Below are 12,500 nucleotides of genomic sequence, written 5' to 3' on the forward strand. Positions count from 1 at the left end.
GCGGCGCAGAATAATACCGCTCTTGTTTTATGGAGAAAAAATACTTCTTTTTTTTTTTTAACCGCACCACATTACCAGCGTGAAAGAAACGAGCTAGACTTTATTAAACCTGTTGTGCGAGAGTGTTTCATTTTGTAATTTACATCTGCATTATTTCCTCCTGCAAATTGTCTCCGGCTGGTTGAACACGGCACATGAGTAAAATAAATATTAGGCTCGTAAAGCGATGCCAGCTCTTACGCGGAATAGAAAATGAATAGAAATATGAAGTGCACTTGATAAATTTGTGATTATTCTTTCATGTTTCAGAACGTACTGGTGCTATGTCTGATCTGGGGCGAAATGCACAAGAGGACAAAGACGTGGAATGGGTGTCTGACAGCCCAGGTCGAACTCAGGAGCCATTACAGAGTCACACATTCTCCCCTAAGAACAATGCTGCAGGTCCGTCCTCGGATGAACACGAAAACCCTTTAAATGGAACCCAGCCGAATCCATTTGTATACAGCGGGGTCCCTGCTGTTCCCCATGCAGGCAATTCATTGCCTTCAGGAGCACTTGTTAATGGACCTGGTTCACACCCCACCTCAGAGGTACACTGTGTCCTGAACAAAGGCACTGTTTTATCCAACAATGTCCTGGATGCCGCGTGGCAAGCGGGGAAGGACACGAGCCCCGAGGTGTTACCACCACCTAGTGAGCTTCAATCAGACGCTTGGAAGAACACAGCAGGGCCCGTCGTGAAAACACTGGCCACACAGCCAGGTGTCAACACGCCACTGTCTCGCTCGGAGGAGAATGAGTCCAAACTGGCCTGTCCCACACTGTCAGGTGCAGGCGGCGCGGAGCAAATGCACATTAGCCAACCTTTGACAAAGCAGACCACGAAAACAAGATCTCGCCGGGGCGCAGAGCGGTCGGAGAGCTCCTCGGATGATTACGAGGCAGTCGGGTGGGATTCAGCAAGGGAGCGCCTCTTGCGCGACGACAGAAGGCTGGAGACCAGAGTGATGCACCAAGGGGACAGGAAGCACAACACGCATGCAAAAAGCATGTCAGGCTCTCTGGAAAAGGTTAACAGCAGCTTAAATCACACATACAGACGTTTCGGGTTCTGCGGCGACGTCGGAAACATCGGCATCGCCAACCAAGACGATTTTTTAGGTGCCCGATCTGATATTACATATTCCGTGGAGCCACTCAAAGCTCTTTCTAGGAACACAGCGTCAGACTTGCAGCACCATATTTATAGCGCGGCAGCACAGGGAGGCTGTAATGAGGAAAATGACCCCGAAGATGAAGACAATTGTAGCACGAAAGTGGAACGGTTGAGGACCGAACAAGTCGAACGGGATCCACTTCTCTTTTCATGCACAACATGCAATGTTAATTACAAGGAGAGGAGACATTTCCATAGACATATGATGTATCATTTAGGCAAGCATAATCAGGTGAACAGTGAGAACGTCTCGCAGCCCTTTATATGCAGGGAGTGTGGGCGTTTGTTCTGTGATAGCAACTCCCTCATGAGGCACATCATTATTCACCGAGACAGGCTGGAAAAACTTCTGGAGGGAATCAAAGATTTCAAGAACACCAAACTGGAAGACGTGGGCGCCGCAGCGCCACGTCCTCGGTGCGCATCTGGTTGCGATTGCCCTAAAATCTCCGTCCAGCACGCCAATACGCGCGACAATCTGAAGCACTACTACTTCTGCGAGGAGTGCAACTACGTTACGCTGACGCAGCAGGCCCTCGAGGCCCACCTGCGCGGCGCACACCTCAACGCGCGCGGGGAAACGACCCGCGCTGAATATGCCGAGGAATCGGGGCGTGTTCAGTTTCGCCACAAAGCGCGTTTCTTCACCAGCAGAGACGACGCAGTGTTGGCAGGACATTCCGAGCTGGAGCGTCTGTGTTCGCTCGGTAGTTATAAAAAGGTCGCTGACCCGCCTGAACCAAATCTGCACAAGTCGGCTCTCGGAGGAACAGCACATTTCCCCCACTGTTCTGGTGAAAAGGGGGACCTTTACATTCGAAAGTCAAATGAAAAAAACGTAGATCCTCCTCAGTTTGAGTGCCATGTCGGTTGCACTGAAAACGCGCTGTCGCCGTCTTTGTGGAGGGTCGACAGGCACGGAAAATTACTCCCGCAGCCAGCGGAAAAATTAGATGTGGCAACTGATCTCACCTGCATGGAGGAAGACTCTGCAAACAATGACTGTGAGGCTTTTGGCAGCTCAAAGCAGGCAACCTGTCCTGCGACCGTTGATTTCTTACCATCCGCCAGAAATCTTAAATTAGACCAGATGTTCTTTCAGGGTGGCAAGAACAACCCGTCGAGCGGGAGCTTACAAGCGCAGGCGAACCAAAATTCCCTGTCAATGAGAAAAATGTCAACGCCCTTGCATAACACTACTGACAATATGAATGGTAATGTATCGGCACGGTTTTACCAGAGGCTCAAGAAAGCGTCTGTTAAAGGCTGCGAGGGCGGCAGTAAATTCAGTGACTGCCTCAGTGGAGCCACAGGCGGCTTCTTGGAAAGCGAGAATGCGAGGAACCCGTACGCTCGGAGGTATTTCACAAAGAGGCAGAGGTTTTCAGCCGAAGACCAAAGCCCCCATGTGCTCAAGGATGAAGAGGATGGAGGTGAAGACTGTAGTGACATAGAGCAACTCGTAATCAAGGAGGAGTATATCGAAAGCACAGCGCGTGGTGATTCCCCAGAGTCGCCTTGTATGTCTTCGGGGGACAGCTTTGATGTTTTCCCCACACCAGGGGTGGAGCACAAGCTCTGTCCCTACTGCCCGGCCGTGTTTGAGTCCGGAGTGGGCCTGTCCAATCACGTGCGAGGGCACCTCCACAGGGTCGGCTTGAGCTACAACGCTCGGCACATGGTCTCGCCGGAGCAAGTGGCGTTGCAGGACCATCAGCCGCGAATCCGCAGAAGGATCCCCAGTAGCATGAAGAAAATGAGAAAAGGTACAAGTATTGGTGTCGGATTTACTATGACATTAGTTGAGAAGACATATGTTTTTTTACGTATTGGTATTCAAATTTGATCAACATTTTGGATGGGGTCGGAGGTCAGGGTTGTGGAAAATTGTGTACTGCCGCACATCACACACTACTTCAGACTCCTGCAAAGCTAACGACATTCTCGTCAGCCTCAGATGCAATTTGTGCTAATTGGCAAATGTTAACGTGCTAAAGCAACCATGGCAGCCATTATACCTGCTTCTCAATACGTCAGTGTTGTCATTGTGAGCCGACACTCACCCTAAAGCTCCAGTGGTGATTCTCTGTATGTTTACAAGGAGTAACTCCTTTCAGATTGTCATTGAGTTTTGTTAGTGCAAACATTAAGATCACATGCGCTTTAGATGTACAGCTGCGTTATGTGGTCCTGTTATATTAAAGGTTCTCAATACTGAAATCAGAGCATGTATATTGCCTGCAAAACATGAGCCGGTAGCTAACGGTGCTAAAAGTGCAAACAAGGGTGTTTTTTTTTTTAGGGTGGCCACTGTAACCGCCATATCGGCAGTGCGGAGCGGTGACCGCCGGCTAACCAAATGGGGCACAACGGAGAAACTCAAGCTTTGTTTATACTCACGCTTGGCGGCGCAACACAAGTCTCCGCAGACAGCACGCCAGCTCCGAGTATCTACGGAGGCTTTTACACGTTGCGCTGCATTATTCTCTTAAAACGACAGCGGTCATACAATCAAAAAGAAGTGTGACAACATCTAAAAGACTAACTGTAGCTGGCAAAAGCCATAAACTAACTTCCACTATGCCAAAGAGGGACTGTAATTATCTGTAAAGTCATATCTCATATTCATGGACTACTTTATTGTAGTTGTACATGCAATATAAAAGGTTGAACATCCTGTAAACAATTTGATTTGGCTGCAAAATATACTCAAATGAAGATCTTTATGACCTCCTGTTTCTAAAGCCTTTACAAGTGAGTACAAAACAGTACATCATGAATATTGGCTTGATGTTTTTGTTCTTTCATTACAATGTTTTTTTTTATTCCAAATCTCTTATATCTGATATTACAGCTGTTAAACCAGAAACCCAAGGAGCGCACAAATGTCCCCTGTGCTGGGGTTGGTTCGATACTAAGACCGGCCTCTCAAACCACGTGAGGGGACACCTGAAGCGAATCGGTGGAAGTGTTACCAGCACCGGCAAGTCCCCGCTGGGCATCCTGAACGAACTGCTACGGGACAAGAAGGAACATCAGAACATCCTCCAGGTCCTCGACGACAGCCAATTCCCCTCACGGACCGGCGGCGATGGCCTGGTCCTGATGCGCATGGGCATGCCGGTGAAAATCCAGTTTGCGATGCGGAGCCCACGTCCCAAGTTGGTTGACAGCTTTGTACCAAAACAGGAAGCAGAGACCTTCTCAGAGAGGGGGCTGCAGGTAGAAGCACAACGAGGCACCGAGGCCTCCACAAGCACTTTGGTTGAACTGCTCAAGATGAGGCGGCAGAGTGTGGCGCTCTCGGCGAGAAGCAACTGGGAAGCCCACGCCACCAGGAAGCTCTGTGATGTCACCAAAGATTACATGGAGGAACCAAACTGGGCTCATGGTATGGTGGAGTCTCATGCGCCGGGGGGGTTCAGCAAGTAGATTTTCATATTAATCTTAACAATGTAGAAAATGGTCAGCATTAAAATGTAAATTTATGTATTTGTAGATATTTGGCAAAAAAGAAGCACCCTTTACCAGGGAAGAAAATGACCACGCAATAGCTCGTTCATGTGTAATTCCTATACAAATTAAGTTGACTATTATTAATGTACACACTCATGTTCAGTCCTCTGATTGGCATCAATATTTAATGACACATTTTCCAGTATCTCTTCACAGAAAACAGGTGGATGCCAGTTAAACAATAGTTCACACTCATTTGATTTTTTTATTTGTATAGGGGAAAAAACAACAACAACAACAACACAAATACAGTAGATTGAATGTCGCCAAAGTGCTTTTGAAGTTGGTATTAAAAAATCATGAAATCCTCTTGATGTTCAGTTGGAAGCCCGTGATCCGTGTTTCCACAATTTTGTTTAATGTCTGTCCAAATCAAACTTTCAGTGCCGGTACTGAGAAAGATGAGATGGAAAAAAATAAAAAAGGTAAAGATTTAAATCACATTGCTCTTTGCCGAGGTGGAATGTCCTCATGAAGATGTCTTTCTCTGTGCGTCTGGTGCTGAAAACTGGTGCAGATTACCATTTGTAGGATACCATCAGGGTGTTGATTAAACTACTCTTTCATCACGGAGTTGACGTTCACATCGTATCATCACCTGCTAATTAAATGAAAATATAGAACTTCTTTGTATCCAATATTTCTAGAAATATTTGGAAAAGAATAAAAGCAAAATCATTTAAATTTTGAGCGATCTTTTGGGATTACGATTTAACAAATATTCTGGTTAACAGGCGATGTGGCACAGCACTGCCACCTCCAGTCTTCTGTCAGAGGACTAACACGTCTGTGATATTCTCGAGTAGTTTATGAATCCTCTGCGACTCTGGTGTATGTGAAAATAGCAAGATTGTGTTAAACTTTGCCATGTAACACTTTTCAGACAGGAGAGCGCAAATCAGATGCTTAGAATGAAACCAGGTGGAGGAACACACTGGGAGTAACAGTTTTGCTTGATAATGAAATTACCACGTGAACTTGCGCGCAATCCCACAATGCTTTTTTCCCTTGAATAATAGTGTCGCACCACTGATGATCTTTAAACCTTGATTCAAAACTGTATTTACATGGACATCATCCGATCAATTGCATTTACACCTAAACATTTTTGATCCACTGGCCCCGTTCTTTGAGTTTAATTTAGTTTTTTTTTTTCTTCCAACGTTCTAATCTTTCAGGGGAATGTGACTCAAATGAGATTTGTATTCAGTGTAATGGCGCCTTCCCCGGGCTTCCTAGTCATCTTCGAGCCTTTGCACACAGGAAGAGGATTGCCATATTTGAAGGACCAGGTAAGTTGATGACTGTACGTCTCAGACAAACGTCTCACGGTGTATGTGGATTAGAATAATAAATATCAATACTGGGATTAGTTATTTTTGCCTCTTGCCAGTGATTACTGAATGCGTTCCCTCAGATAAAACAGTGTTTTGTCTTTTTAGGCGACGATTATAAACCGAAGAAGCCAAGGCCTGGGCTAAAGAAGAAGATGCTGCCCTCCCTGGATGCTGAGATTTACACGCTCACCTGCAGGTACATACAAGAGAAGGTTACATGTGAAATGATGTACAACTGACCAGCCGCTCCTTATCTGGGACTACCCGAGAAGTCGGGGCCGCTGGGCATCTCGCCCACTCACTCCCTAAAGAAAGTACTTGCAACCTCGTTACGACAGCCTGGGCATGCCTACATCACTCACTACGACAATGCTAGCACCGGGCTGCAACCTCTACTTCTGAAATGTGATGCCTTTTTACCTGCATTCTCTCCACTGACCATCAGGGGGAGACTCCTCTGATTGTAGAGTCTGTAAGTCTAAGAAAATGACCCTACTTACTACGCTCTTGATTTATTACCTCAGTAAACATTGTAAACACAAGTTTATGGTCGAAATCACTGTTTTCAAGTCTTCAATGTTAAACTATGGTCCCATTTAGAGTGAAATAGGCAATAAAACAAGCAAGGTATGCTTTAGGACGGGTCTATCTTGTGATTGACAGGTCGAAAATGTGGGCCAAAATGCTGAAGTAGAGGGTGGGGAAGTCAGGCCTTTAACAGTGGTAGACCAACATACTTTGGCATAGAATCAAGTGGTCTGTATATGGGTGTGTGTGTGTGTGGGGGGGGGAGAAATCAATTAACTGGCCCACCCAAAGCTGGAAAGGTAGTGGTTCTCACCGCTACCATTTTTTTCTCCTTCCAATACCTTAAGTTGCATATCAGCCGATGCCAAGTACCGATCCGATTCCAGCGCGCTCAAAATAACCAGTTAAACATGTTTATGATTCCCTCTCTCATAACCATTTTATATTGCTGTGAAAACGTCTCCTTGAAACAACTATTCAGTCAAGTCTCTCAACAAAAACTCCATTGTACGATATTATATTTGACCACATCATGATAGCGTTCTGATTTACCTTCGCCCGATACTCATTTTTACTCAATGGACCTTGAACGCATCATAATGTTACTCAATGCAACCTGCCATATGGGAATCTGTAACTGGATGCAGGAAAAAAACGTCATATAATAAAACAAAGCTTGCATTCTACAATGGAAGAAGACGGTTGTGCATCTACTCTAGAGACGGTGACTTGACTTATTCTCTCTCTCTCTGTCTCTGTCTCTGTCTGCAGATTTTGCGACCTTGTCTTCCAGGGTCCCCTGTCCATCCAGGAGGACTGGATCAAGCACTTACAGAGGCACCTTCTGCACACCAGCGTTCCCTACTCAGGGACCGGGATGGTTGAGGTTCTGGGTCTTCATCACAAAATACACATGAGTATTTCTTCTGCGTGCCCAGATCTTGAGTAGAGTTTTACCCATCGAGAACTTCAGCAGCCCGAAATTTGCACACAGTTTCTAAAATCAAAAAATAGTTTTTAGACTAGTCCTACAACCATCTTTAGGAACATATAAGAGGTACTCTAGACTTAATAATAGTATATTAAAAATATTGTATATATTTGCAAAAACCTTATATTGGATATTTAATGCTTTGCCTTATAAACTTCAGCTAATCCAACTTGTAGGATTGATCTTTTTTGCTGCTTTACTGAAGCTGGTCTGGCAGTGCAGAACTGCCATAGTTAGAAAAAACATTGTTCTCCTGTGTTTGTCATGATAAAGAAAAGTGCCTTGTTAAAAAGCATTTTGTTATAATGACAAAAATATCCAAATATCTCAATTTCTTGTAACTTTTGAATGTCGTAAAGAGACCAGTTCTCATTATAAAAAGAAACATTTCTCAATAGCTTATACTCTTCTTTTTTTATGAGAATTATTATTTAAATTTTTTTCCCACAAGAAGAAATGTTAAAAGGAGCATATGTTGGCAAAACACACAAGCATTTCAATTGAGTTCACGCCTCGCTTTCTTCTCGAGACGACATAAAATCAAACGGGGCTCTGGTTGTTAAGCAGTGTACACGGGGCTGTCGTTAGCTCGCGGATGCTTTGTGGGCTCTCACCTCGCTGCGCCTGCATCAGAGGGAGCATCTCTCTTAATCAAAGCGACATTCATTATGTTGGGACAGCTTGTTCTGTCGCTGTTCTCCTGCTTAACCTTCACCCATCAGTGCGTGTTCTGAAATCCGGCTCTCATTACAGCCGCGATAGCAACATCTTTTTATAATGAGGAATACTCTTGAGTTATAACAAGAAACTCATCTAGTTATAACAACAACAACAACGTGTTGTTGGAATCATTTTCTTTATCATTGTGGCTGCTCTGTATTTCTGAAATCTCGGACTCAATTGGGTCGTTCTTGGTTGGGTCTTTTTTTTTTTTTTTGTCTACCACTGGAAGATACACATCTACAATTTGTCCTTATTTGGGTCACCCTAACACTTCGGATAACTACTTTATTTTTGTTTAAAGTTCCGTATTATAAAGAAAATATTCAAATATATTATAACACCAATATGAATGTATATGTTCATTTCAGTAATGCCTCATGACAAAAGCCAACAACTCTAATATAAGCAAAAACAAGAAAGCAAATAAATATTTAGTTTTAATGAACACATTTTGTTTAATGTATTATTTATGTTTTGTTTTTTAATCACCTTTTTCAAATTTGTAGACTTTTAGCGCTCCCTATTATACAATTGTGAATTTCTATAAAATATCTTACTTCCCTACTCAGGCTTGATAGTTTTTAGACTTGGGCTCAGATTCTAATACAACATTTTGTAAATGTTTGTATAGGAATCAGTGACATTAATAGTAAACTTGCATGATTTGAAAGTGTCACTAAATTTAAACGGATAACGTGAATGATTGTTAAATCGGCCAGATAAACAAAAGCATTTATTAGTGATGCCGTGTTAAGTTCTTTCAAATATGGAATATATAGGTAAGGGGGATATAGGCTGCGGCACCTTCATCGGACTAGTTGGTGACTACTTCCTGCAATGTTGGTGGAGCGGACTAAAGGTTTGAGTGGAGTGAGCAAGCGGTCTTGAGATTTAGAAAACAAAAGACTCATTTTTGGGAATGTTAATATAGAGAGTCCAGCAGACGCAGGAAGGACAAGGACGGTTCCTGATTGTTATCCCAATGTATGATCTCATTTGATTCTGCTATATCTGTATTAAAACAATGACTTATGTTCATATCAATAAATGATCATTGTGCTTTCTTCAGTCGCTCTTGGATGTGACAATACTGACTGAGTTTAAACAAGGACTTCCCTTTTGCTGCCCCAAACCTCCAGTGACAGTCGGGTCTTTTAATTAAGGGGCATAGGAAGTGATGTATTTTATGATTTGGGCCTGTAGTGCTATTCATCAGTCTGTGTTCTTTTGTTTTGGGGACATCGGCCGTAGAGATGTCTGCCCTCTCTCCAATACAATAGCTTTAGATAGAAGTCTGGGTTGTGGTGCTCAAAGTGCCTAAAATGTCTAGACTGATAAATAGCACTACAGGTAAGAGGGAATATGTGTCTTTTTTTTTTAAGGAACCTTTTAATTGTCACCATCATGAAGGTGGAACTATTTGAAGATTGAAAGATAAAACAAAGATTTTAGCAAATTAAAAACACGATACATTTCTGGAGGATAAATTAAGCGTGACTACAGTTGTGACGACGGCTTTGTGTGAAAACTGTGTTTAAAACGTGCATTGTGTCATCAAGAGAAAGTTCTGATTAAAAGTTGACCCTTCCACAATGGACTGTTCCCGGCCGCTCAACCATGGACCGTATACAAGAAGTGGGCGTAGTCGTCGTGACGTCACCCGTTGGTTTGCGGACGGCCGTTATGAAGCATTGAGTTCAGCGATTTCGTCGTCTCCTGGTCAATCACAGTAAGCCTGCCCGAAAGCATTGTTTACTAAATGAACATCACAAAGACGTGATACTAGCAATTGAGACCATAAACTCATGTTTACCATGTTTACTGAGGTACCGGAGGAGTCGCCCCCTGCTGGCCTGTAGAGAGAATGCAACTTTTAAGACCCTTCCACATCGGCTTCACTCAGCAGAACTGGAGGCCTCCAACACGCGGGCCTTTTTATATTTGTATTTTAGGGCCAAATGCATAGATTTCAGTGGGATATTGCACCATTATTCCCAACAGGAAGTGATTTTTAAGGCTATGTGCTGTTTTAAACTCCAGTTTTTAGCGTTCCAGGCTGAGTATTTGATGTATCTGCCGCTTGATAGCCACTCCTGGGTTTACTACTTACCAGTGGCAAAGGGGGCTAACCCTGCAGTTTATCTTGGGCAGTATTTAAAGCAGCGATCAAAGCTGTACAAACCAATTGTCATCACGCGTCTCCGGAGGGAATTTTGAAGTACATTAATGCTCCTTCTTTGGGAAATAATTGTGCCACTCTGTGACTTCATTAGGTCTCCTGGCTGTTTCAAAAGATGTTCTCTCTGGAGGTTGAAAGCCACATCGCTGGCAGACAGCATCCCAAGGGGCCGAATGAATAAAAAAAGGGGCGATTATAATGAGATTGAGTTAGCCATGACCAGAATTGGGCTTTTCATTATTCTTCTGGCTGAAGAGAGACAGAGGAGAGGGACAAGGCTGACATAAAGAAATGTGTTGTTGCAGGACCCACACTCGCCATCTGCCACGGGGGTCCAATGGTAGGCAGCCAATGCATGCTTATCGCCATGGGTATCAAAGGGGCCTCCTCTCTGGAGATTGCTCCATTAAAACTGCAAATCTAACCCCTGTATGCACAACACAGAGAGCCTGCAACACTTGCTCTTGATTTATCACATTCAGATGGGAACACTAAACTTTGGACAGTGTCCTGTTTTTGGCGCATTTATTGGCCAAAGAAGTGTAATTTATTTAATTTGATTACTGTCTTTTTTAAATTTATCTTTAATGACTCCACGTGTGCATTAACTATCATAGGACTTTTTGTCAGCGGTTTTGCGTTTCTCCCCCATTCAGTTGCACGTGGCAGCCGTGATCCCGAGATCAGGACCATTGATTACGACCTGTCCTTCTGCCAGTTGTTCAGTAGTCCCACAGACTGCCTGTGTGAGGAGGGGGAGAGAGGAAAAAAAAAAAGCAGAAAAAAAATCAATAGCTTTCCATTATCTGGTTGGGCAGTGTCACTGGCCCGTCAATGATCCCGTTACAGCGGCGGTACAAGGGGTGACACAGGCCCGCGCTCGATCGCTGCTGACAAGAGGAAAACATGCTGACAGGCACCGGGAACAAGTTGGAACACAGATTTGCACTTCAAGCAGCCGTCCGAGGAGGCGTATCGTGCAAGGCCACCGCGCGGCAAGGGGGTCGAGCTCAGCTGGGGTGGGTTGAGAGGGTGTGTGTGTGTGTGTGTGTGAGTGTGAGGGGAGGAGGGGGGGGGATTCCCAGCCAGGCTCCTTCTACTGTCTGACTGTCTAGCTCTCTACCACAAACGCTTTTATCCTCCTATAAATTATTCACCTCTGGATACACCAAAGGAAAAACTCAGCTGCACTGATTGTGGCTGAGGGGAAATTCGTATGAATAAAAAAACCTAAGGCCGAGTCCGGGCCACTCCTGCAACTAAAACACACACTCTCTCTCTCTCACACACACACGACTCACCTTACAGTGAGCTGCATGTGAAGCACCTGCTTTGCATCGCACAGTGGACGTAAAAACGCTGTGACGTCATCTGTTGCAAAAAAGAAAGAAAGAAAGAGAATCATGAAAAAAGATCATTTGGGTGGGGGGGGGGGGGGGGGCTGTTGCGTCATATCTCCAATGCATAACAACGTATCACTTTTGTAGTTTTTTTATTTGACTCAAAGTGCACTCATTAGGTCATTGACTTCTTGGCCAACAAAGAACATGAGTGTCCTGCGTCAAGTCGGTCCAGTTGGCCGGTGAAAAAACGAAGGAAGACATCAACTGTCTGGAAAGAACAGGAATCGATATATTTTGACAAGGATCAAATGTGCCTCAGATGGGCCCTTTTGGCCCTCCCAAAACACTGTTTCCCCCTCACGTCAAACCTCTTTACTTTTGTTTGTCCACGTGTGGCTGATCAGATGCCTCCTGATTGTTGGGATCACATACAGGATTTAATAGTTTATAGGAGTGCTACCCCCGTCTGAAGCCGCCTATATAATTATTCAAACAGATGTATGTCAACATGGCTTTGATTCAAGCTCCTATTGTCTGAACTCATGCTGCCTGTTAATATACACTCTTTCCCCCCCCTCCTTTTTCTCTCTTCTTCTTTTTTTCCAATTACACATACACATGTGTACATTCTTCCCTCTTTATGTGGTGCACATCAGTCCATAAT

General features: G+C 44.3%; 1 protein-coding gene across 1 annotated transcript; it reads left to right on the plus strand.

Annotated features, from left to right (window-relative positions):
* Positions 1-323: 323 nt before the first annotated feature.
* znf644b (zinc finger protein 644b) lies at positions 324-7,549 on the plus strand (the record flags this gene model as incomplete). The annotated part of the gene is made up of 5 exons (XM_079221545.1): positions 324-2,985; positions 4,074-4,610; positions 5,914-6,027; positions 6,178-6,268; positions 7,372-7,549. 5 exons carry the CDS (start codon positions 324-326, stop codon positions 7,547-7,549), a joined length of 3,582 nt encoding a protein of 1,193 aa, XP_079077671.1.
* Between the last annotated feature and the right edge of the window lie 4,951 nt (positions 7,550-12,500).

The sequence above is a fragment of the Taurulus bubalis genome, assembly GCF_910589615.1.
Source record: "Taurulus bubalis genome assembly, chromosome: 7".
Lineage (NCBI taxonomy): Eukaryota > Metazoa > Chordata > Actinopteri > Perciformes > Cottidae > Taurulus > Taurulus bubalis.